General features: G+C 39.5%; 1 protein-coding gene across 2 annotated transcripts in view; it reads right to left on the bottom strand.

The window, feature by feature from the left end:
• The window catches only part of SH3KBP1 (SH3 domain containing kinase binding protein 1), a 207,507-nt gene that overhangs the window by 91,833 nt on the left and 92,174 nt on the right, over positions 1–23,500 (bottom strand). For both annotated transcript variants that reach the window (XM_009648800.2, XM_035888576.1), the window contains exons 4-5: positions 18,040–18,163; positions 1,675–1,871 (exon numbers count right to left, since the gene is read on the bottom strand). In XM_009648800.2, the coding sequence (XP_009647095.1) occupies positions 1,675–1,871; positions 18,040–18,163 (321 nt within the window). The remainder of the gene's footprint in view (positions 1–1,674; positions 1,872–18,039; positions 18,164–23,500) is intronic.

Raw genomic sequence — 23,500 nt, 5'->3', positions numbered from 1 at the left:
TCTGGAGCCCTCAGCACAAGAAGGACGTGGAACTGTTGGAGTGGGTCCAGAGGAGGGCCACAAAAATGATCCGGGGGCTGGAGCACCTCTCCTATGAGGACAGGCTGAGAGAGTTGGGCTTGTTCAGCCTGGAGAAGAGAAGGCTGCGGGGAGACCTGATTGCGGCCTTTCAGTACTTAAAGGGGGCCTATAGGAAAGATGGGGAAAATCTTTTTAGTAGGGCCAGCTGTGACAGGACAAGGGGTAATGGTTTTGAACTAAACCAGGGTAGGTTTAGACTAGATATAAGGAAGAAATTCTTTACAAGGAGGGTGGTAAAACACTGGAACAGGTTGCCCAGGGAGGTGGTGGAGGCCCCATCCCTGGAAACATTCAAGGCCAGGTTGGACGGGGCTCTGAGCAACCTGATCCAGTTAGCAGTGTCCCTGCTCACTGCAGGGGGGTTGGACTAGATGACCTCTAAAGGTCCCTTCCAACCCAAAACATTCTATGATTCTAACTTTCCACCATGCCTCTGCAGGATCTCCCCTTCTGCTCTACCACTATAACTCAGGGCGGATGTGGGGGGTAGGTGCTGTGCTATAAATCAGGTCACTGAAATGATCTAGGCTAAAAACCAAAGGCTTTGTGGGCCAAAAAGATGTAACTCATCAAGGGCCTGGTTCAACAGCCAACTGGACAAGCTCAACTCAAAAGGTGAGAAGCTGCCGCATCAGGGAACAAGAGCAGCTGCCCAGGAGCTTCTTAAAATCACCACAGATCCAAAGAAAATGCATCACCTAACTATGCCCCTAGCAGAACTCCAGGCTGTGGAAGCCTCGTAACACTTCTCACATATCAGCAACCCTACACAAATCTAACTATTCACTTAAAGGATTTCACTGATTTTTCTTTGGTTGTTTTGTTTCCTTCCTTAAGGAACATGTCTTGGAGTGATCCACCCTTTTATCCTTTTTTTTTTTTTTAAAGTTTGCCTCCTCCACTTTATTAGAAACATCTCATTTTGCTTTCTAGTCTCTCTGTATTTCTAATTTACTTAGTGATAGCTTTGGAGGCTTTGGAACAGAAAGCACTCTCTAAAAAGATGGTCTGTTTCAATTTGTCAGAAAGTAGGGTTTTTTCCTCAAGTGTTAATCTCAGGTCTTTCTTTTTATGTTTTATAGAACAAACAAACAAAAATGCTTTCCCTTTTACTAATCCCTTTAAACAAAGCTAGGTGATTTTTGAAAGCATTTTCAAATCAACAAACCCAGTACTAAGTTGAGGTGTTTAGGTATTTGCCAAAGCTTCCTGTTTTTTTAAGCAAACTGATGGCACAATGAGAGTATCTCTCTCTTAGTTTATGCAAGAATTAGCTGCTTTTTTTTTAACCATAATGTAACTGCAAACCTGAAAAGCCTCTCCAGTCTTGTTCTCTAAACTAGTATTTTCTTAGAAAAAAGGCCAATGGGGGTATGAACAGAGAAGTAAATCTTTAAGCAAAGTAACAGTTCTTGCAGGCAACTAACCTCAGTGGAATTCACTTTCTGGTGTGCAGCAAAAGGGAAAAAAAAAAAGAATAATCTTGTCCACAGAAAGATTAGGAAATAATGACCATAAAGCTTCAAGTTTTGGCTGAACGGATGAAAACTTCATTTAACCAACACCATGAGAGAATTAAGAAATTACACGTACCTTATCTACTGGGAGAAAGTCATTTTCAACTTCTATTGACCTCGGTCGTAGCTTTATAGGTTTGTCTTTGAAGATATCTCCAAAGCCAACACCCTTGACCTTTTTGGGCTGGATTGTCGTGCCTCCGTTGGCTCCTTCTGATTTTGTGCTGCAAGAGTCACCACCATCACTCTCAGAGCCTGTAGCATCTTTTAGGCCTGTGAAACGGAGGGATGAAAGAAGGAATCTTAGGTGTGAAGCTCACTGTTTTCAGATTGTGACTGGAAAGTGATGCCCCCCATCCTCTGAAGGAAAACGAAACCACAAGAAACAGGTAGAGAAGATGCTCTCTGTGCCATGCACTCATTTTTGAGTTTTAAAAATCACTTTATTTCATCACATTGGTGTATCAGTTAGAACTTACACCAATCCACAAAACATGCATACTCCAGCATCAAAACTTCATGAATGGAGACGGCCATTCCTTGAGTACCAAGAAAATCCTTCTTCCTCAGACAAAAATTATTCAGAAGAGAACTCAATAAATGAAAGAGTTAAATTCAGTTGTAGGGCAGCTATTGTATAAAGCCACTTAAAGCTAACAAGCAGTCAAGACCAGGCGCACTGTACCTTAAATCTGTGTGACTCATATCAAGCCATTTATGCAATTAGTATCTAAAGCTACATTACCTAACTGGGAAATACAAAGCTGAAAGCTGTTTAAACAAATTTGCAATCAAATAAGCTGCATAATATGTTCCCTGCTGAAAATTAAATCTCTCTGCAGCATAGACAGCCTCACAGGAAAAGCACCCATGCACACTATCCTCTAGGAATATAATAAATCAAAACTGACATTCTGATTTGCGTTACTTCTCTCAGTGAATAGGAAAATTTATCTGTGTGTATCTGAAAATAACTGCTGTTTGAATAGCAGAGGCCACAGATGCAATACGGTGATGCTTCAGCCGCTTTGCAGAACGGTGTAGAATCAAGCCAGTCACTGGCAGCAGAAGTGACCCACTGAAGTTTCCTCCAATTGAAACATTCCCCAGGATCATTTAAATCTTCCTTCCTACATTACAGACTGACTTAACCAGGTTTCCAGAAAAACCACACCAATTGCTGCTACTGCAGCACTAATTCTACCTAATAATAGCAAACCCAAATCCTCACATTCCCCTCACAAGCATTTGTGGTGTCACAGACATGGATCTTACAAGTCAAAGAAAGAAAAAATGTCAAGTAAGCTTATCTTCATAATTATTTTTATATCAAGGTCCACAAAGTGATTGGGCAAAGTCTACTGGATCCCTATAAAAGGGCTGCAAGCTGTGGAAAGTTTTATAAAATCTTCATTATGCCTCAGTTTCTACGATTCTCTGATGTGTATAAGCAACAAAAACAGAATGAAGCCGTGTTCCTGAGCTGAAAGCATCTGCTTATCATTTTCAGCCTAAACTAGAACAAGCCTTCAAAATCAAGTAGAGGAATTACCTAAAGAAAAAATATTTTTATGAAGTCAATTAAAATCTCTATTTTTTTTTTTTTATATTAACAATTTAATTGAATTGCCTCCCCAACTCAAGTGATGGTTTTGGTTTTAACAGTCTCCATCCAACAACTTGTTGTCATTCTGGTGAGCAGCAACTTGCTTTGGGGAGGAGTTCTTGTCTTCCTGGCAATTCACTATTTAGGAACATGACTACCCAGTAAAACACAGCATCTTCTTCAAGGGCTACTTTAAGCTTCTCTGATGAACAACAGAAACCACTGCAAGTCCTGAGGCCTAGAGGCACGACTTCACGATCCAGGACACAGAAGGCTCATCAGTTCAAATTGGTTTCAATACCAGGGTGCTGCTAGGAAAGGAAATCAGGAGTTATGTGTCAGGCTCAGATTTTTAGTGAAACTGTTATGCAGAAAACCCACTATATGCTGCTCTGAGATTTTCTGTATCTGAAACTTGAATGGAGCATGAATGTGGAATTAGAGAAAGTTCCCACTTAGAAACAAACAAAAAGACTAAAGACTAAGCAAAATGCTGAGGCCCTCTGGCCTCCTTGAGTGGCTGCTATGTCTACCTGTTGAATGTAACATTTCTGTTTCTTCAAGCATTCAATTTAGATAGCACTGAACAAGTTACTTGTTCTATAAGCTGTGCAGGACTGAAATTTTAAGTCTAAATAATATTACAACTCTTTTCTTAAATATGCTGGGGTCTTAATCTCTTTACTTGGACCTTTTTGTTTTCCCAAGAAGGGAAAACACTGAGGGAAAACTTCAAATCTGGTCTCACTGGTTTATTATGGTAGTTAGAATGGTAGTATTCCTGCCCTCAGTAAAGCAATTTCTGTATGCTCATTCTCTTCCAGAGCTCTTCCAGAAAGCAATAACCAGGGATTCGAAGCAGTCACGGTGATCTTGCTTTGTGCTGTGGTTGGGGGGGATGAGGTTGGCTATCCCTAGCAGTGCCATTCCATGACGCAGAGGCACTAAGAGATGCAAGGCTAGATTAATTAAGCCTGAGAGGTATAAACCCCTTCAGGCAACAAGTCAAAATCACTGCCTCATATTCCTACAGCTTGTTGTGACTTGGCCAGTAACAGCAGAAGCTGTAAGTTCTACTAGCTGCACCTTTCTTTACTACTTCTAAATGCAAAGAGAAGGGTCACTGGTCATCTACACTGAGTTACAAATAGTATTTCTGAGAATAAAACGTCCACAACTCAAAAAACTCAAATCACAGTGATCATAGTCTCCTTGCTGAACAAAAGATCTTCTTAATATGGGCTAGGAAAATTACCCTCTGGCAAGGGTTCCCTCTTCCATCATTGCCACAATCTCCTCAAACTATTCTGTGATGGAGGGAAGGAGCAGTGCAGAGACCTCCCTCCACAAGTAACTGGATTTTAACTGATAGGATCCATGGCTGCTCTTAGCCACTCCCTGAGATGAACAGAAAAGCTATTTTAAAAATAGCTTTTCTGCATCACTAATTGTGGGAGAAGAGGACCTGACTTTGGCCAGTTGTTGGAAATAAAATATGGAAGTAATTATGGGAATTACTCAACAGGTCTCACATGGACTTCCAGATCTTTGAAGCCTGCATGAAAGAGAGATCAGAAACCTCAAGGGGCTCCAGTAAGAATTAGACTTTTGTTTCTGGGTCATCACTTGTTTTTAATTACGGCGTCTTCATCTTTTATTACCATTCTTCTATGATGAGACATCACACCTTGTGTAAGAAACCTCACCTCAGGCTTACAACAGATTTCCCTGGCACCATCCATCTGTGCTTGATGATAATCCAAAAGCCACTGCGTTCTCAATGCTGTCACAGAGCTTTGCCTCAGTATACAGTCCTCATAATAAAAGCAACATAGGAAAAAAAAGTAATTTTTTTTTTTAAAATGAGGACTGAATGGACTGAAGTGATGCCTGTCTAAACTAAACTGCATTTGAGTGGCCAGATACAGAGGCCAAGCTTACAAAGTGCTTTCAAAGTTAAAAGAACCCTTCCTGACCAATTGGGAAAATGACATAATTTATTATTTTTTGACTGACACAAGCTGAGGAACCCTCTGACTTAGATAAATAAGACAGAATAAAAGCCATGGCTTTTCCAAGAACTAGTCTGCTCTTGCTCTTACCTCTTCAGGGGGAGGACTATATGCCGTGGCAACTGGGAACAAATTAGGCAAAATGAAGATCTGCAGTAACATGAAGAAATAATGCAGTGTTTAGGTACAAAATAGTCCTGCAGAAAATTATCTAACATGCTCTTACTCTTAAAGACATGCTAAGGAGACTTTCTCTTCCCTTCCTCCCAAGGTACAGGAGATATACACCTCTGATTTGTACAGATAAAGAACTTAGAAGCAAGAATTTGCAACACGATGCCCACTCTTGCCTGACAAATTCTCTCCTCTCATTTACTTTTCATTGAGTGGTTCCCTGATATATATATATATACACACACACACGCACATATATATCAGCATATACATCAGTAATTCTCTTGGAACAATCCTGCCAAGAGAGGCTGCACTGGATACCCTAGCCCTGCCTACACAAGGAAGGGATGGCTGAGGTGATCCCTCCTCTTAAAAAGGGAAAAATGCCCCTCTTCCAGCCACCCTCTTATTTTTTTTTTTCTTCAGCTTTCCATAGCCTTTTTCACCACTATGGCAAACAGCTTAGTAGGAGAACAGAGCTGGCGGGGGGGGCAGTTTCCCCAAAAGACAAATGTAGCCCATGGATACAGCTGGGAACTAAGCAGGAACCTGAGTGACCTAGACACCCAGATGATGAATTTTAAACATTAAATCTTCTGCAAGAGCTCCAGTTAGCAGGGAGGTCAGGTTGCTAAATGGGCATTACAAACTGGAGAGCATTTCAGCTGGCAGTCATCTGCTGCTGCCGCTGCCCAGCGCGCCCACGCAGCCTAAAGCAGCTGCGGTAGAGCCAGGAACGTCAGCCCTGAGGTAAGGCCAGCAGCTCAGCAAAGTGCTAGCCTCAGAAACACTGGGCACATCTTTCGCTTTGCTTTTAAGTCTAGTTACTAAATACTTCAAAAATAACCAGGACTGGATGAAAGCTACAGTAGCCAGGCCTCTAACAATTTTTTTTTTTTTTTTTTTTTTACTTTTTAACAGCAACTTCTCTACAATCTGTCAGCTCTCTGTCAGCATTTGGAGAGCTGACAAGCTAAGAACATAATATCAACAAGGTGCTCACTAACATGCCTACTACCACGCCAGTCCTAATAGTAGGAAAATTTTTCAGATCTTTAAAATTTCTCAGGAAGGAGATAAGACTTTCGTGTTGCTTCCCATTTCTGGCTCTACAAGCAAAGGCACATTATTCTTTTACCTAGATTTATTGTTGCTGAATCATCATCACCACAAGGTAGAGCTCAAATCTGAGTGTTGGGTGCGCTTTTGTTGTAAGCTCCTTAAAGTCTGAACATGAGCAGCATCAGCAGCAAGAAGTTAAAATTCCCGGGAGCCAACCGTTCCCAACTTTTGCCTGGGACAAGATAGGGGACTACTGACATACGGCTATTTAAGAACATTCAGAGGAATAAGATTCTCTGTTGCTTCATGCTCCTTACAAATGCAAGATAATTTAGTATTCATGAAGATTAAATTCTCACAACACTGTCTGGAGGAATTTCGCACTTCACACACATTTTTTCCTCTATGGGTATATAAGAGAGATTAGTTTTCTCAAGACACTTCAAACACGCCACACTCCTGCTATGCCAGTTACAGGTCTTTTGAGAGCAACATTCTGAAATGTACCAAAACAGATTAGCTCAAACAGGGATTTAAAAGAGACTGCGACATCAGACTTAATTCACCAACGGCCCCAGAGCTGTGCTGGCATCAAACCAAGATTCTAAATCAGAAAGATATTTAGGGATGATAAAGGGCTGTGTAAACTAAAGCTGTTAAAACAAAAATAAACAGCTGCGTTAAAATTAACTCCATTCAAAGCAGGAAACGAATTGTTTCTAAATAGCTTAAAATGGCAGGAAAAAAGGGGAATACATTGTGAGCTTTACAGAGCTTTCTATTTTGAGCTGTTCTTTAGCAATTTAATTTTTGGCCTTTAGTCTGGATTGTTCTCTCCACAGACAATTTATGGCACTGGGCAAAGGACGGACCACTCTGACGACGCGTAAGCCGATGACGCTCTGGCCCTCGAAGCGCATCTCAGGCTAGCTCTGCGAAGCCACGTAGAGGTCAGCTGTTCAGAGGCACGCACCTGAGACGATGCAAAGGATCTCCTGATTTGGTCTGGCAGACAGAGAGAAATGCTGCCGACTGTGTTTAGCAGAACAAAGAACTGTGTAAATGGAGCTTATTGGGGTTTTTGCCTTCTATGGAAGGGAAGGAAGGCGAGGGGAAATATGTCCTTTCCTTCTATTTAGAGAAGGACAGCGTGGAACGCCCGAATGACCGATCTGAATGACGAAGAAGGTGAAGTTATACACGGCAATTGCAGTAGATGAGACAGGAACTGTCCTTCTTCCTTTTCCTCACATACTGGCAAAGGCAGAACAAATACCCCCAGCCTATGAGGTATTTATCTTGAGCTTGCTTTCTATCAAAGTCCTGTATTTTGTTGAAGCCATCCCCAACAACATACCACAGTGTCATAAAAAAATCAAAACCAGAAAAGGAAGTTTGATTTCAAATATTACTGTAGAACAAAGCCATGCTGGTTCTTCCCAGTTTAAAGGTTAATAAATTCACGCTTCCAAAAAACAAATTAGTGCTTCTTTACCAAGAATGGTTATACATGTACAAATGGCTGAGGCAGACTATCTCGATATTAGTCATTATTTGTTATTCTCAGTTACGTTCCTTGAAGAAATGTAACTGTGTAATCTAAACATTTTGTCATTTCCTTTCAGCACGTTTGTTTTCCTTAGCACAACAGTTCTCGCCACGTCAGAAACAGCCCCAAGATTTTTATGCTTGCACAAGAAATCATGCAGGGAAAAGGGGAGCGGTGTCCAGCACCAGGCAGCAGCATGCATTAAGGGCAACGCAGCGCAAGCATCTTCTGCAGCGTGAACACAGAGCCATCAGTATGGAAGTTGGTGGCTTCACCTCATCCCCAGCCATTTCCCAGAGTACTGTAAGAGCGAATAGAAACAATCATTCATTCAGGAGCTCTGCAACCATACCATCGTCGTCTTCATTTGGGGACTGTTTTTTCACCACCCTTGTTCTCACCAAGTACAGGAACACGTTATTACACATGAAAGGACGGGTAAGCAACCGCAGCCAAAAGGATTCTTTACCTGCCACTCAGCAAAAACTAGTCTTTTGTGAGACTCATGGAAAACCATGTGCTAGTAGAAGTCTGAATCGATGGAAGGATTTAATGTGTTTCACCCCAGTCAATATAATTCTTCCACCCACCACCCCCAATCCTTCACCATCTCTACATTCGTTCTCCAGAAAACAGGATGCTTATTTTTAGTCATAAAAATTTCCCTGACCCAAGTTTAGTATTGTTTTTGCTCAGCTGTTATTTTTCATTGTAGCAGCTGTATATTTAAGATAAGTGCTTCTTTGTAAGCAAATTATAAGAAGTTGAGGTGAAATAAAAAAATTGTAACTGTCGTCTCCTCAGAATCATTAAAAAATTACAGTTACGACTGTTAAAAATCCACATTTGGGTTTCTCATTTAACTTTGCTCACATTTAGGCACTCTTAAATGTCATAAATACATCAACCATATTGATTTCTTTGAACTCTGACAGCCATTGTTTGTCAAGGATTAGGGGGAGGGGAAAAAAAAGTAAAAAAAAAAAAGTGGTGGAGCAATAGAAAACACAATTAAGGTTACTCACGAATATTTCTGTTTCAACGATCCTGTCTCATCTTCTTCCATTATATCTAATGCCTATTACTGACAGCATTGTGGATCCACATATAAGGAAAGAGAGGCAAATATTTGTCAAATCAAGCATTGTATCTGCCCTGTTCCTCAGTTATAGCATCTTCGAAGAAAAAGAAAGCGAAGGAAGAAAGAGAAATTAAACCAGTAAAATAATAAAAAAATTAAAAATCCAAGAAGCATTTTTCGTGGAGGTGCAGAAGAGTTGCAGGGTGAGAGAAAAGAGGGCTTACAACAAGTAAGTAATTTTTTGTTGCTGTGTGTCCCTCTTCGCCCAGCATACGCAGTAGCAAAAATTTTCTGACAGCAGGTTAATGAGCAGAATGCCAAAGGAGTAGGAATTATTGCTGAGCGGAGCCTGGCAAACCTAATGACCAGAAAAGCCATGTCAGCAGATGAAGGCAAGGCCGAGTGTTTATGCAGGAGACGATCTTGCATATTTTGGTGGAAGGTATCTCTAGAAGCAGCTAACTAACTCAACAACATTTAGCTATTACAGGCCTTGGTTAAATAAGAAAATTTCTTCTAAACACAGCAGTTGTGGAATGGCTTGGAAAATAAAAAGTTTTTTAGCATTAAGCATATGTTTATAAAGTAAAAGCTCTAAGCTTGCTTCTAAAGTTGAGCAACGCTTCATGCAATGTGATACAGGTGAATTCAAGCACCCTTTGGGCATAACTAATCTAAACCTATGAATTGACTCGAACTTAACTTCTGGAGAAATCGGAAAGCTGAAATTAGAGCAGCTGTGGATGGTTTTGAACAGACATCCCTAAACGAAAGCAATTCTGTGGAATGTCTCCAAATGATTTTCACTGGAGACATAAGCACATGGACATTTGCCTAAAAATAAGGCCCACGGGTCAGACATGAAATGGAAGGAGCTGGCCACACTTTCAGTTGGCCTGCTCTGAAAAACATGAGTATGCAGGGAATGAGCTGCCAATAGATGTAGCAGGAAGAATAACTGAACGCTCCTTTCTGGATGTTAGTTTAGGAGATAACATCTCTGAGAGTATCAGCAATGCCAACCCTCATTTTGTTTAAAACTTTCCTGGATGACCTGATTTTTGCATACTGCCCGCTTCAGTCCTGGTTCCACCCCAGTAAGCAACAAATAGGCCACAAATGTAGCTGGACATCTGGCCGCCTGAGATGCAGTTTTACAGAGAAAGCAAAATACCTCTGCAGCATGAAAAAACATGCAAGTCTCAACCAAATGCCAAGGGAGATAGTATTAAACAAGACATCTTTGGTCAGCTTTAAAGCTGGTTATCAAGCATACCTGGAGATACCCATCCAACCCTGAACTCTGTGAAATCAGTTTGATGAAATTTATGTTCTGTGACATGCCATGACCATGGGCCAGCATGATGAACAAGGCGAACTAAATGCAGAGTTCTAGCATAACTGTAAGGGTGACTGAATTCTTCCTGACTTCACTTAGGCTTACCCTAAATTACTCGAGAAAAGAGGAAGGCCCATTTGACACTTAATGAAAAATGAGCTGGGCATGGAGAACAGGTTTCTGGAAAACTCTGAAAGGTAATGTTAGGGCAACAGTGCCCGGAAAGGTTAATGTTGTGAAATTAAAGGCTCCAAAGGCAGACCTTGCATCTGATTTGAAGCTAGAACTTACAGTCAGAAGTCAAGAATACTGGAGATTTACATTGTAAATCCTTATTATGCTCATCAGATAGGTGGATTCAAGAACATGATGGTGTAAGAACTCTGCAAGAAGCATACAATTTGAGTGATGCATAAGCAGTTGTGAAGACTAGAAGGTGAGAAGCAGCAGAAAAAAGTGAAGACCACCAACCACATGGTCTGCTCCAGCCAGAGCAAGAGTTTGGTTGGAAGCTTGAGAAGAGCTGCAGAAGAGAGACGAATTCTCATAGACAGGAAGATAATTTCCTCCATGAGGAAATACTCAGAGCTGCACACATCCACAAAGATTTTTGTTTAAAAAAAGATCAGTTTTTGTCCAAAAAAAGAAGGTGTAAGTGCAAATTATCAGAATAGAAGACTACGACTTCAATTGCTTCATCCTTTGCAGTGAACATCCGTAAGACAGAAGTCCTTGGAGGTAGGAGAGCAAACACACCCACCCAGAAAGGAGAAAGAAGGGCAGCACAGCTTGGATCTTCAGAAGAGAAAGCTGTCTGGGACGAAAGCAGATGCCAAAGCTAGCACAACATCCTGTTCACCGGAGGACAGGACTGAACACTTTGTACTTAGTCACACTGAATGTGACTCAGTGGGATTGCTTTCTGCTAAGATTTCTCGATGAGGAAGCAGGTGGAAGGACAGATTTCTGTCCTCCTTGCTTCCTCTGTCTTGCATCTGATGTCGCTGTCCTCTCTTCTCCTGTATTAACAGGGTAGTAAAAGCATATGAAAAGCAGCATGTTCCCTGCTTCCAAAATGCAGAAGGCAAAAACTTGAACATGAAATGAAAGTAGCTTTATATCTTTTACCTTCCTTGGCAGAAAAAATGTATCAACCAAAATGCTGTGAGTAATAGCTGTCAAAGACAGAATGCCAAATGAAGAACATGCATTAAATTAAAAAAAAAAACCCAAACAAACAAACCAAAACCTGCAGTGTTCTTTAAGAAAAGCAAAGCATATTTTATGAATTCAGTGATCACAATGGGAACTTTATTTTTAGAGCAGAAGGACTTTTAATTCAAAGACTTGTGGTTATTATCAATAGTCTTTATGTTTCAGGTGGTAAAAATGATGGGACTAACTGGTCTTAAATTTCCATCCATAGCTGAGACCCAAACATCCAACGTAATTCACAATTTATTGTGGGCTTACACACATACATTATATGGACATATAACATACACATGCACAGAAGGAACGAGTGCATTCTCATAGCACAAAGGCTAGGCAGTTCATCAGCAGCAAACTGACTTGAGCTTACAGACAAATATATATGCATGTAGAGTAGCCATAAGTGAGTAGCAGTGGCACATTTTACAAGTGTAGATAAATCAGACAAGTACTGAGGACTAAAGCTATTGCTTGTTGATTTTGAAACACACTCACTGTTATAGCGTCTGTAGCTGTCAATCTTTGCCGGTGCCACTCTGTACAGAATTGTCCCTTCAAAGGCAGATTTTCCTGACAGCAGGCAAGAGAAGGAAAGAGGAAAAAAAAGAGAAGGGGCAGGGTGGGGGTGAAGAGATCGAATGATGGTAAAAAGAAGGGAGAGGAAGAGGTTTTAATCTGTATTTTCAGTCACTAACATTTTTAAAGCCTCATTAGCAAAACAACGAGAATATTAACAAAAGTATCTGATTGTACATGAAGTTAAAATATTCTTACTGCATGTATGTCAGATAAAAGAATCTCATGATTTTGCTAAAGCTGTTCATTACAATGTCCAACAGAATGCATTTTTTCTTAGGTTTTGTCTGTTGTTCATCAAGTTCTGAGACTTGCAAATGAAATTATTTGTCTGCCTTATTCAGCCTCCTCATGGAGCACAGGGGAAGCCTGAAAAAAATTATTACTGCAACGATGTACTCACAGTGGCTCAACAGTCCTGATGCAGACGTAGTGCACCTGAACAAGCACAGCCGACATCCAAACAGGGCACTGAAATACTCACATTTCTTTAATATACCAGGATCCTGTGAGCATCAGAAGTACTGCATCTTTCCAAGATGACTTATTAGAAATGTTTTGGACATGGGAACTGGTCTTAAACAATACTTAGTTGAAGGGATAGGACACTAAAACCTGAATAAATCAGTTTTTCAGCCAGTAGCTTAATCAGATGTTTTGACTCAGCACACATTAACAAAACCAAAATACTAAAATGAAAAAAGGAAAAAAAAAAACAAACAACAAAACCCCACAAACAAATCCCGTTTCCCATCTTAGATCTTTAAGATAACATTCTTATTATCAAAGCCATAAATTTCTTGGGGTTTTTTTTTTTCTTTGATAGCAAGATAACTCATGCTCTGACACTTATGATATGAAATTCAAGTGAAGGTAAAGGCATGAGCAGCTGAGGTGTTTTGCGTGTTGGGTTTTTTTGAAATCCAAGGTACCCAGGCAAGCCCCAGAATATACCAATGTCAGCTTGTTGCTAATTTCACCTAGGTATACCATCATAAAAATTGTCTTCAATAAAATTTTACAGCAAAATAGCCAGTACATGTGAATTGTCCCAACATAGCATCACACCCATTTTGGTACCAAAAATGTGTATTTTTGTTTCCCTCTGCATATCATTCTGTTGGACTTTCAGAAAATTAAAAGGTATACTCATTTATGTACTGTAAAAAGGTGTTTCTTTGTTTTGTTCTTGCAGTTTAATTAACAACACAAGTTTTTCCTTGTCTTGTTTTACATAATGAGGAAGCAAAAAGAAACCCCAAATCTGTCCATCTTGGTTTTGCAAAATACCATTAAAAGAATGCTATTAAAACAGTCAAAAAACAAGTAAGAAATTGCTAAGAGAAAGGTACGTTAAGCTTCATGACACTGAGGAGAGCCAAAGAGACAGTAATGGACATCTAAAGCCTTAAGAACTCAAAATACAGGAGGTTGCCTGACTGAACCATCAGCTGATGAGTCTATCATCAGTTCTAACTCCACCAGTCACGACTTCTCAGTGGTGATCACTAACAGGTTCTAAAAATAGTTGATACATACCGTGAGGCCTAGCAATTTCTGAACAGACACATACAAGAGACAGCAAGATATAAATGGCCACCTTTAAATGTTGTCATGACATTGACATGAACATATTAAAATGCTTTTGAAATCATCTCCTTAATATTAAAGCTGTTATACTCTCAGATACAATTTATTTGAATACATGACAACTTTTTGCTTCTTCACCAGCTGTAATGGCAAGATGTGGTATTGAAAATAAATTCTTAAAATTAGTACTCGATATCTGTGAAATCTAGAAATTAATCCTATAATTCATATATCCATTTAATATAGTAATAAAATTATTATGCATAATTCCTGTTGTAGCAGCCGGTCAAAGAAGAATGTTTTAATTTAAGAGGATGCTTTAAACAAGGAACTGTAATTTACTCTGAGGGTATCTGATCCTGTCTGTACTTACATTCTGAAATGTGCCCTTGAAGACAGAAAATTTGGTAGTCACTTTACAGCTGTGACAAATACTTCAACAACAAACCAACCACCCCCAAACCCACAACCTTTTGATCTTGTATCAGTCTCGCTTTCCAACCTGCTGAGCACCCAACATTTGAGGGGAAGCACAGGTTCCCAACCCTTTCAGTTAAGGGGCAAATTAAGTCCCACTGTCTGTATTCAGAAATATTTAGGCACTTCCAAAACTAGCCCCAGACATTTTCAGAAAAGGGGCTTTTTGTTCTGAAGAAACTTCTGAGGTTGCTCTATGACAGAGTGCAAAAAGAAACCATTCACTCTGATCTGCCATAAAATTTAATTGGACACAAGAAAACCAATAAAATTCAGACAACACCTTTCTCCCCGTTGGGCCTGTGTGGGTCATAACAGAAGGACAGAGAAAGAAGCATTTTTATTAACCTTATTGCTAAAAAGCCAAGTTATATAATGTTTCTCTTCTGTATTTCTTCTACTTTGAGTTCACCAAAAATTACATTTGCTCTTCCAAAAAGGCTCTCTTAGAGAGGAGGATCAGTAAAATGCCATTAAAAGAGCAAGCTTAACTAAGTTTAACCAAAGCGTTACATTTAACTATTAGCTAAAAAATACTCTTGTATTTGCACAGATCCAAAGATCCCCTTCTCCAAAGATCCCAAGCTACCTTCCAAGTCTTGCCGTAAACCTGCCAAGTATTACCATATCCATTGTACAAACTGGGTTGAAGGTTGTGGCTGAAGATTACAGAGCCGTTTGGGCTTGTTCAGTCTAGAGAAAAGAAGGCTGCGGGGAGACCTGATTGCGGCCTTTCAGTACCTAAAGGGGGCCTATAGGAAAGAGGGGGAAAACCTTTTTAGTAGGGCCAGCTGCGTTAGGACAAGGGGTAATGGTTTTAAACTAAATCGGGGTAGGTTTAGGCTAGATATAAGGAAAAAATTCTTTACAATGAGGGTGGTAAACCACTGGAACAGGTTGCCCAGAGAGGTAGTGGAGGCCCCATCCCTGGAAACATTCAAGGCCAGGTTGGATGGGGCTCTGAGCAACCTGATCTAGTTGGCGGTGTCCCTGCTGACTGCAGGGGGGTTGGACTCGATGACCTCTAGTGGTCCCCTCCAACCCAAAACATTCTATGATTCTATGATTCTATGATCCCCTTCTCCAAAGATCCCAAGCTACCTTCCAAGTCTTGCCGTAAACCTGCCAAGTATTACCATATCCATTGTACAAACTGGGTTGAAGGTTGTGGCTGAAGATTACAGAGCCATACCCCAACCCTTTCTAGGTCCCTCTAGAAGCTGTGTAGAACCTCAGTGACCGCTGAAGGTTCTGGTTCAATGCGCAGGTACAGCCCCTCGCACCTGAGTGCTACCTTGTCTGGAATTCATACTCGAGGTTTCTGCTTTAGGAAGTCCTGCGATACAAACATACTCAAACAATGCTTCCAGAGAAACAAAGAGGAGTAATTGCAGATTTGAAGTGCTGTCATGTCTTGTCATCCACAGAGGAAGGAGTTAATCTAGAGGTATGAATGTACACCCTTTCGAGATGTTACCCAGAGTGTTTCGACAGTAATGCCAGCCTGATGCCCAAATCCTCCAGGGCTTACTCGTTTGGCTTTCATTTTGCTGCGTTTTAAGACTAAGCACAGATACTTGGAATGAGATTACCATTCCTAGTCAGTTGTATAGACTTGCTGAAATTTTTGCAAGCTCATTATGGAGCTTTTCAAATCCAGATGGTCAGTGTACATGAATAGAGCCTTATAAAGCACCATGTGTTAGAGAGCAACACCTGTAACAATTACATAAACCATACAGAAAGAACTGAGTTGATGCATCTTTCCCACAACTCTGCTAGGGGAATCCAGTTCTTAAATTGACAGGTTTACTTTAAGAAAAATGAAGAAAGAAGCACTGAACCCCCCATAAGAATCTCAACGTTCCCTGAGTCCCTGTCTCTCTCTAAGGAGGCCTACAGGGTTCTTCTGTTTAATAGGTATTTTGCCATTTAGAAAATAGCTCCTAATAACACATGATCTTAGCTAGCCACAAAGCACCGCCAAGAGTTAAATAACATATAAGAAAGAAGAAATCACATCTCTCAGCTATAGTTATCTTCAATTTAGTTAAAGAGACAAAAACGATATCTGTGTTACCAATATCTTCTCAATACAAGTATCACAGGTTTGACGTTCCACTGACAGTCAGAACCAGCACACAAAACTGAGCTTGAACTTAACATGTGCCATTATGGATGTTGATGAAACAAGCTAATGCTTTATGGCTGCTTTTACATACTCCAATGTATGTTTTTGTTAAAAGACTTTTTTAGGATGCTCATTATAAATTAAAGATTCCCAAATTACCTGGGGAACGAATATTCATTCAGTCATACAGACAAAATTGGGGTGTTCCATTCTGAACAGTATCACTTACCTTGTTCATTTATAGAGTGCCAAACACTACAGAATCCAGAGCTGAAACTACATCTACACAATTAGACTCACTGTTTATAATGAATGAAATTCATGATAGCATATACAGTTATAGAAAGCAGTTTGCAATCTCACTGAAATGTGTAACTTCACTTAATGGCCTTCTTCCCTTTCCATCACACTAAAATTGTTAACTTCCTTAAAAATAGTTTCATTCCAGTCTGAAGGCACGTTACCTGTAAATACCTTTAGCAGCACTGACCACAAGACTAGGTCTCCAGTGCCACTACATATGAATAGGTACTCCATTACAAAAACAGTATGAAAAATTTTCATCATTGCAAAGGTCAAGTTTTTTAGGATCTTATTTCTGTGGGATGGAATAAAGATGCTAAGTTTGCCTTAAATAGAAAAACGAGAGAAAAAACGAAAGCATTATAACTTTCTACCTCTTACTGACAGAGTGAACTAGAAAGGCTTTGGTAAATTTCACCTAAGTTAAGCTTACAAAGATCTTGGGAGTCCTTTCACTTTTGCTTGTTCAGAGATCTCAGAAGAACACTACATAGCAATGAATATCTGCAGTGCTGAAAATAGGAAGACATTGGCAGGTATTGTGGAATTAGCCTGAAATATGTAAATATAATGGACTTTTTTTCCTCTTCACTAAAGATCCAGCATTGACCACTGAATTAGGAAATCACAAGAATATCTGTTTGAAGAACAGAAAAACCATGAAGACCAACAAGTGTCCATTTCACATAACAACATACTTGTAGTTCAGGTTATTCTCCAAGGGAAGTTATAAATAGGACAACCCACTACCATACTTATACTATTGCAAACTTAGTTACCAAACATGCTTTTCACCTGCAGCAGTACTGGCCCACTGTAAGTGACAGAACAAAATCCATGTCCCAGTTCTGGCCTTTTTCCCTTTGGCTGCTGGGGCAGTGGGTGACGGAGGTGATAGTAACATGCTCAGCACCTGGAGGGAAAAAGTGCCGCATGTCCCACACCAATAATTATGAATCCTTAAATCTACTGGAGTTATTACAGAAGGCATGGCACTTCAATCCCTCGTTTAAATAAGCACAGCCACTTTGTAGATGTTTGGTTACTTTGCTCAGTTTCCACATCTAAAGACAAAAAAAATTGTAATTCATTCTGAAATACAGATCCAGTAATCATCATTGCCTTCTCTGTTCTTCATCTGTTGCAGCTCAGCAAGTCTTAACACAGCTCAGGGAGCGATGCCAATAAATTAAGAACATGGCATAAATTAAGAACACGGCATTCAAAAACACTTCCAATAAAGAGGTACGAACGTGCTACCCTATCAATGCGTTAGTGGGTAAAGACACAGATATACATACAGAACATCAATAATATTTTTTTCCTTACTTGGCTTTACTTGCTCTTCCTGTGCTATTCCAACATCATCAGAATCAGACAATTCCTTTATGAAGTTGGAAGGAAACATGCCAGTCTTGCCATTGAGTATACCTTCCCACCAGCCCTCTTCTACCTGCACCAAGACAAAAACAAAAAAAAAAGGGGGGTTAACATAAGCAACACTTTACAGAGTTACATTACATACATGATTTCCAGTAACAGTAACAGTAATGATTTTGAGCAGTTTGTATTAATTTCAGGTATAAGGAGCAGGTGGCATAGGCTCCAGAACGTGTGTATCTCTGGGTTTTTTTAAGTAAACCCAAGAAAGATGCATGCACCCATGTGTAAATGTCAGCAGTGCTGACAGCAGTCAGAAGCATGGATGAGCATTAAATAAAAGGATAAAAGAACAACTAGAGAGCACAGAGTGTCTCCACATTTCAATTTTTAGGAATATCAGTTAGATCACTAAGTTTTCAGTGCGCACCATACTCCTATTCATGACCATCTTCTTAATAGATGTGATTTACAGATTATAAGAGTTTAAATTCCCTAAGTAGTCAATGGTGAAACAGAAATGCCTGCAAAGGGCTATTCAGAGAATCTAAACTAGGTACCTTAATACACATCATGTGACTATTCTTGCCTTCCCCATCAAAATCAGAAATTCTCTATTTTAAAAATTAACAATGTCACTACATTATTAATGCATTAACGTAAGAACTCTGTGGAGAACAAAGAACAGTACTAATTCATATCTGACTCGATTTACAAAGAGCTACCAAAATATATAGTAATGATACGGTCAGAAGGAGGAGAGACACTTCCTAGCCCAATCCCAAGAGAAAATATCACTTAAAAGTGACAAACTCCCTCCTGTGTAACCCATTCAGGATTGAACGGCAGTGTCAGGCAGTGAAATGACAGCCTTTAGAAACCAGATGCCTTGAGGTTATAATAGGACAAGCAAGAAATTACTTATTATATGCATCAGCTAAACGTACTCTTGACAGATAAATATCTTTCATCTGTCTGACACCGTCCATTCACCAGAAAAATAACAGGGGAAGACAGCATCAGTCTGTGACACCTCAGTCTCCAATAACGTTTGACCCATCTCTTTCCTGTCCCCCCCAACCAAACTCATGAAAATAAAAAATTAACTTTACAAGTTGAGGGTGTTCCCAGTTGCTGTTAAAAAAAGCAGCCCCACATCTTAAATGGTACTAGTTAATTATTATAGAAAAAAATCTGTTTCGTATCACTTACCCGCGAAAATCTCAGATTCTTCGAAAATAAATCTGTTATTTAACATGCTTAATTATGTAACACAAGTAAATGTTTCCTCAAACTACAGAGGAATGGTTGAATTTATTTCAGTTTAGCTACATGTACAATTTTACTACAAAGCAAATTGTTGTTAATCCAGGAATGTTTCCTGTGATTTCTCTCCATCTTCACCTTTTTTTAGCACATTTCCTTTCCTACTGGGTTGATTTTTTTGTTTTAATTTGAAAGCAGTTCAGACCAGCACAGCTACTTTCATTTAATCTCAGTACCTGTCCATGACAATTTTTTTTTTTTTTTTCAAAATGCATCAGTAGTATCACTGAGGTCAAGCACAACTTCGGGATTATGGCTATTATCTTGCTGCTACTTCAGAGGGTAGAATACATACGAATCATTCGATGTCTTTGGTGGGCTGCAGATTTTTCACATGATAGTCTTAAAGTCTCTCAAAGGTAATATTTGCTTTTGTTCTCTCCAGACAAATTAAAAACTATATGGAAAACTGAAACTGCATGATCCACAACACTTAGTAGACCCTACAAACTGTATCTCTAAGTACCTATATATTATATACCATTATATAGAAAATACACAACATGACCAAGACACTTTGAGCTATAAAATATTTCAATTTTTCTAATGCACTATTCCCAGATGGCTCTATTGATTAGAGTTAAACATTAAACTGTAACTGCATTAGCTGATTGACCAGAAGATTAATCACAGGGGAATGACACAGTTCCCAAGATCCCTGCTTTGCAAGATGTTGAGATTACTTGACAGAAATAAGGTGACTGATATCACTCAGGTCCTCAGGTAATTTTCTCCTGCTTACAACTTCCAGGGTAACACATTACAGTTTTCTTACGAGCTAACATTAGCATTCTTTATGTGGTGGGTTTATGTATGGATCTCTATGTACATGTATAGAAAAACATGCATACAAACATCTTTGGACAGGTAAATCTAAATTCAATGTGAATATACTCACAGCATTCATTAGCGTATTACAAGTTTCCAGCTGAGACAAGAATGAATTATCTGAAAATACCATGACATATTCAATAATTTCACAAATTCAGAAAAATCTAAAGCAAAACCCAGATTTTTTTTTTTTAACAATAAATTGCAGAATCATGTTAGCAAGACATCAGAGGTTCAGGTCAAACTCTGCCTCCCAAAGATTTATTAGGAAGAGTTCATCAAAAGCATCAAAAGCTTAACTATTTTTAAACACTATAGCTACATTTTAAGCCTCAAAACACACCATCTAGAGATTAATCCATACAATAAAGAAGACACTAAAATACCCCCAGGATTTAGTTATCTGAAATTGGGGCAATCCATTGCCATATGGTTTGAAATGTCACAATAATTCCCATCCAATAAAACCTTACAAATGAAAATCCATTATTCATGAGGATAATCCATCTGGAGGTATGAGCATTCAATAAAATTTGTGACTATACTATTATTACAAAGTGCTTTCAGGATTTATACATCTAGGTCCTGATTTATGCCCAGCATTCATGTGCTGAACCAAACAAACAAAAAAGAGGAGGATTTCATTCAGTAGTCCACGTCCCTACACCAAAAAAGTTCTACTATTCATAATAACTTACACACCAATTGCAAGTTCAGCCTGAAAACAAAGGCTTTGCTTTGAAGTTAGAAGAAGAATCTTTCCAATCTGCCAAATGTAAGTGGCTACAGCTAGAGGTATTTTCAAGATGTGTTTTCAATGTGTTATACCCATTCACTGCCTTTCAGAAAGACCTGGAACATCCTCATCTCGCCCAGCCCCTAGGCTGCCACAACACATTTGAAGAGCAACAACATACAGGAAAGTGACTGAAGATACTTTATTGCTCCACTTCATGTATTTAGGGAGGTAACAACACATGCACTCAACTGCAACTCAATCAGTGCCAGGTGTGGGGAGATGCAATAGCAGCCAGCTATATGCAGTCCAACGCCCAGATGAGATCGAATGAGATACAAACTACAGAATCACCAGAGAATGGTGCATATTCTCTAGAGAAACGCATCCCATTAGGAAGCCTTGACTTTGGGGTTGAAAGGGAAATTTAATCTAGAACATAATGATGCAACATTCAAATGTTACTCCAATATCATTGGACTTTGGGGGTTTTTTTTACATTTTCAATGAAGAAAGAATACTTGTGTTTTGTTTTTAATTTAATCACTCAATCTGCAGAGCCTTTTTTGATGTAAATGAGGTTTTGGGAAACTATAAACCAAATACAGATGAAAATCATCCAAAATATACTGTTTTACTTTGTTGGAAAGTGAGTGTTTAATCAAATTGTGAGACCCCAGCATACAATAACAATCCAGGCTAGAAAGACAGTAAGAGAATGTAATAGTTAATTTTACTTACAAATAGTAATATAAATAAGAAGTAATAATGAAATGCTCAAAATAGATACCATGGAAGTGGACAGACAGGAGAAAACACAAGAGAATTATATGGGTGAGACATTCAGACACACAAACAAGAAGTTCTCAAAAGGGTTTGCAGATGCGAGAACATTCAGCTGCCTAGAAATCAACAAAAATGTACTGAAATCAGCCTATTTCCATGTCTAAAGAAAAAAGAAAATAATGTGACAAGCCTTCAAGCCTTCAGGCAAACATAATATTTCTATTTCAGAGTGGGAATGCAGCTTTATTCTGTAACTGTAAAGCAACCAAAGAAAACAAAGCTACTTCAGTAGGTCACTAGGGCTACAAAAGCAAGATACTTCACAAGTGAGGAAACATCACTTTTTATTTTCTTTAAGTTTTCTCTTCAAGGCCAATACAATCTCCAACATCCCCCTCTAAAGAAAGAAGCGTTGGAGGGAGCATCAGCCTGACCTGTGGTGCAATAAGCCTTGTTGCTACGAGCCTAGAAGCACCTTCCCTTGAGGGAAGTGGGTGGTCGTCTCTGTAACGCCAGGACAGGATACCCAAAAAGAGCAGGAAACACTGAAGCAAACTACCAGCAGTGGCTTGCCAGACTCTCTAGGATTGCCACAACTGCTTGCTTACAACTTGCTATATAGTTAGTAGGCTAAAGTTGTTAAATTATTAAAAAGTTCAGCTCTTCGCTGACCTAAAGTATGCTCCCAATAAACTCCTGTATCCACCCATTCCACAAGCTTTTCTACAACCTGCAGCTGTGCCTATTAGGCTGACTTACAGCTCAGCCAGGGCAAACGAAGGAGGCTTTGAGGCAGGAAAGGTTTCAGGTGGAAGAAAGTCTCCCTGGATCTCAACAGTTTTCTGGGCTGTTTAAACTAAAACACAGTCCCAGGAATAAAAGCAATGCCAGAGGCAGACAACAGGGAGAAGCCCAAGGTCAACAAATTTTCTTTTGCTTAGAGGGAACTAGAGCACAAAAAGCAAAGGAAAAACTCCCTTATTTTATAAATTCTAATGGAAGATCTTGAGCTTGAAGGACAAAAGCAATTATACATTGAAAGGAAATGAAAAACATAGATTCCCAAGAGGCAAAATAAACAAATCATATCCACTGCCAATGGGAAAATAAATTTTGGAAACAAGACCTCAGCAGAAGATGGTGCCTACAGTGCCACTTGATGGCTTATTCTGGGAGTGCATTCAGAGAGAGCCGTACCCATGAGGCGTTCAGCCACCTCATGGGCTTCTGCTACAGCACATCTGGAAGCTGTTTGATATCTCTGGTGCAGAAGGGAAGAATTAAAAACTGCACAAGTACCTTGTATTAGGGGATCTTTTCAGCTTCAGAGTTCTTCATTTTGAAATGTCAAAATGTGCTTGGGGATTTTTTTAATTTGTTTTTTTTGTGGTTTGGGTTTTTGTTACATTTTTAACATCATCTTCTAAGTAAGAAACTGAGGGACAGAGAAAGCAATCACATAGAACTGGAATGACCCTATAAAGAGTTGGAGGCATTTGCACCCTCATTTCCACAAAAAAGCATCCTACCACATGAACCAACTAAATAAGCAGCAGCCATAAAAGTCCTTGTGAACCACCTGCTGGAAGAGGATCAGGAAAAACACCTTACCACAGGATTTCACAGGAAAGTAACTGAGATGGAACCCCAGCATTCATTTCCAACTGTTCTCTTGCAGTACTTGTGGCACAGACCATCCCCTTGCCTCTATTAAATATTCCCCATTCAATT

The sequence above is a fragment of the Egretta garzetta genome, unplaced genomic scaffold (assembly GCF_000687185.1).
Source record: "Egretta garzetta isolate BGI_Z169 unplaced genomic scaffold, ASM68718v1 scaffold111, whole genome shotgun sequence".
Taxonomy (NCBI): Eukaryota; Metazoa; Chordata; class Aves; order Pelecaniformes; family Ardeidae; genus Egretta; species Egretta garzetta.
This window is presented reverse-complemented; position numbering and strand designations above follow the sequence as displayed.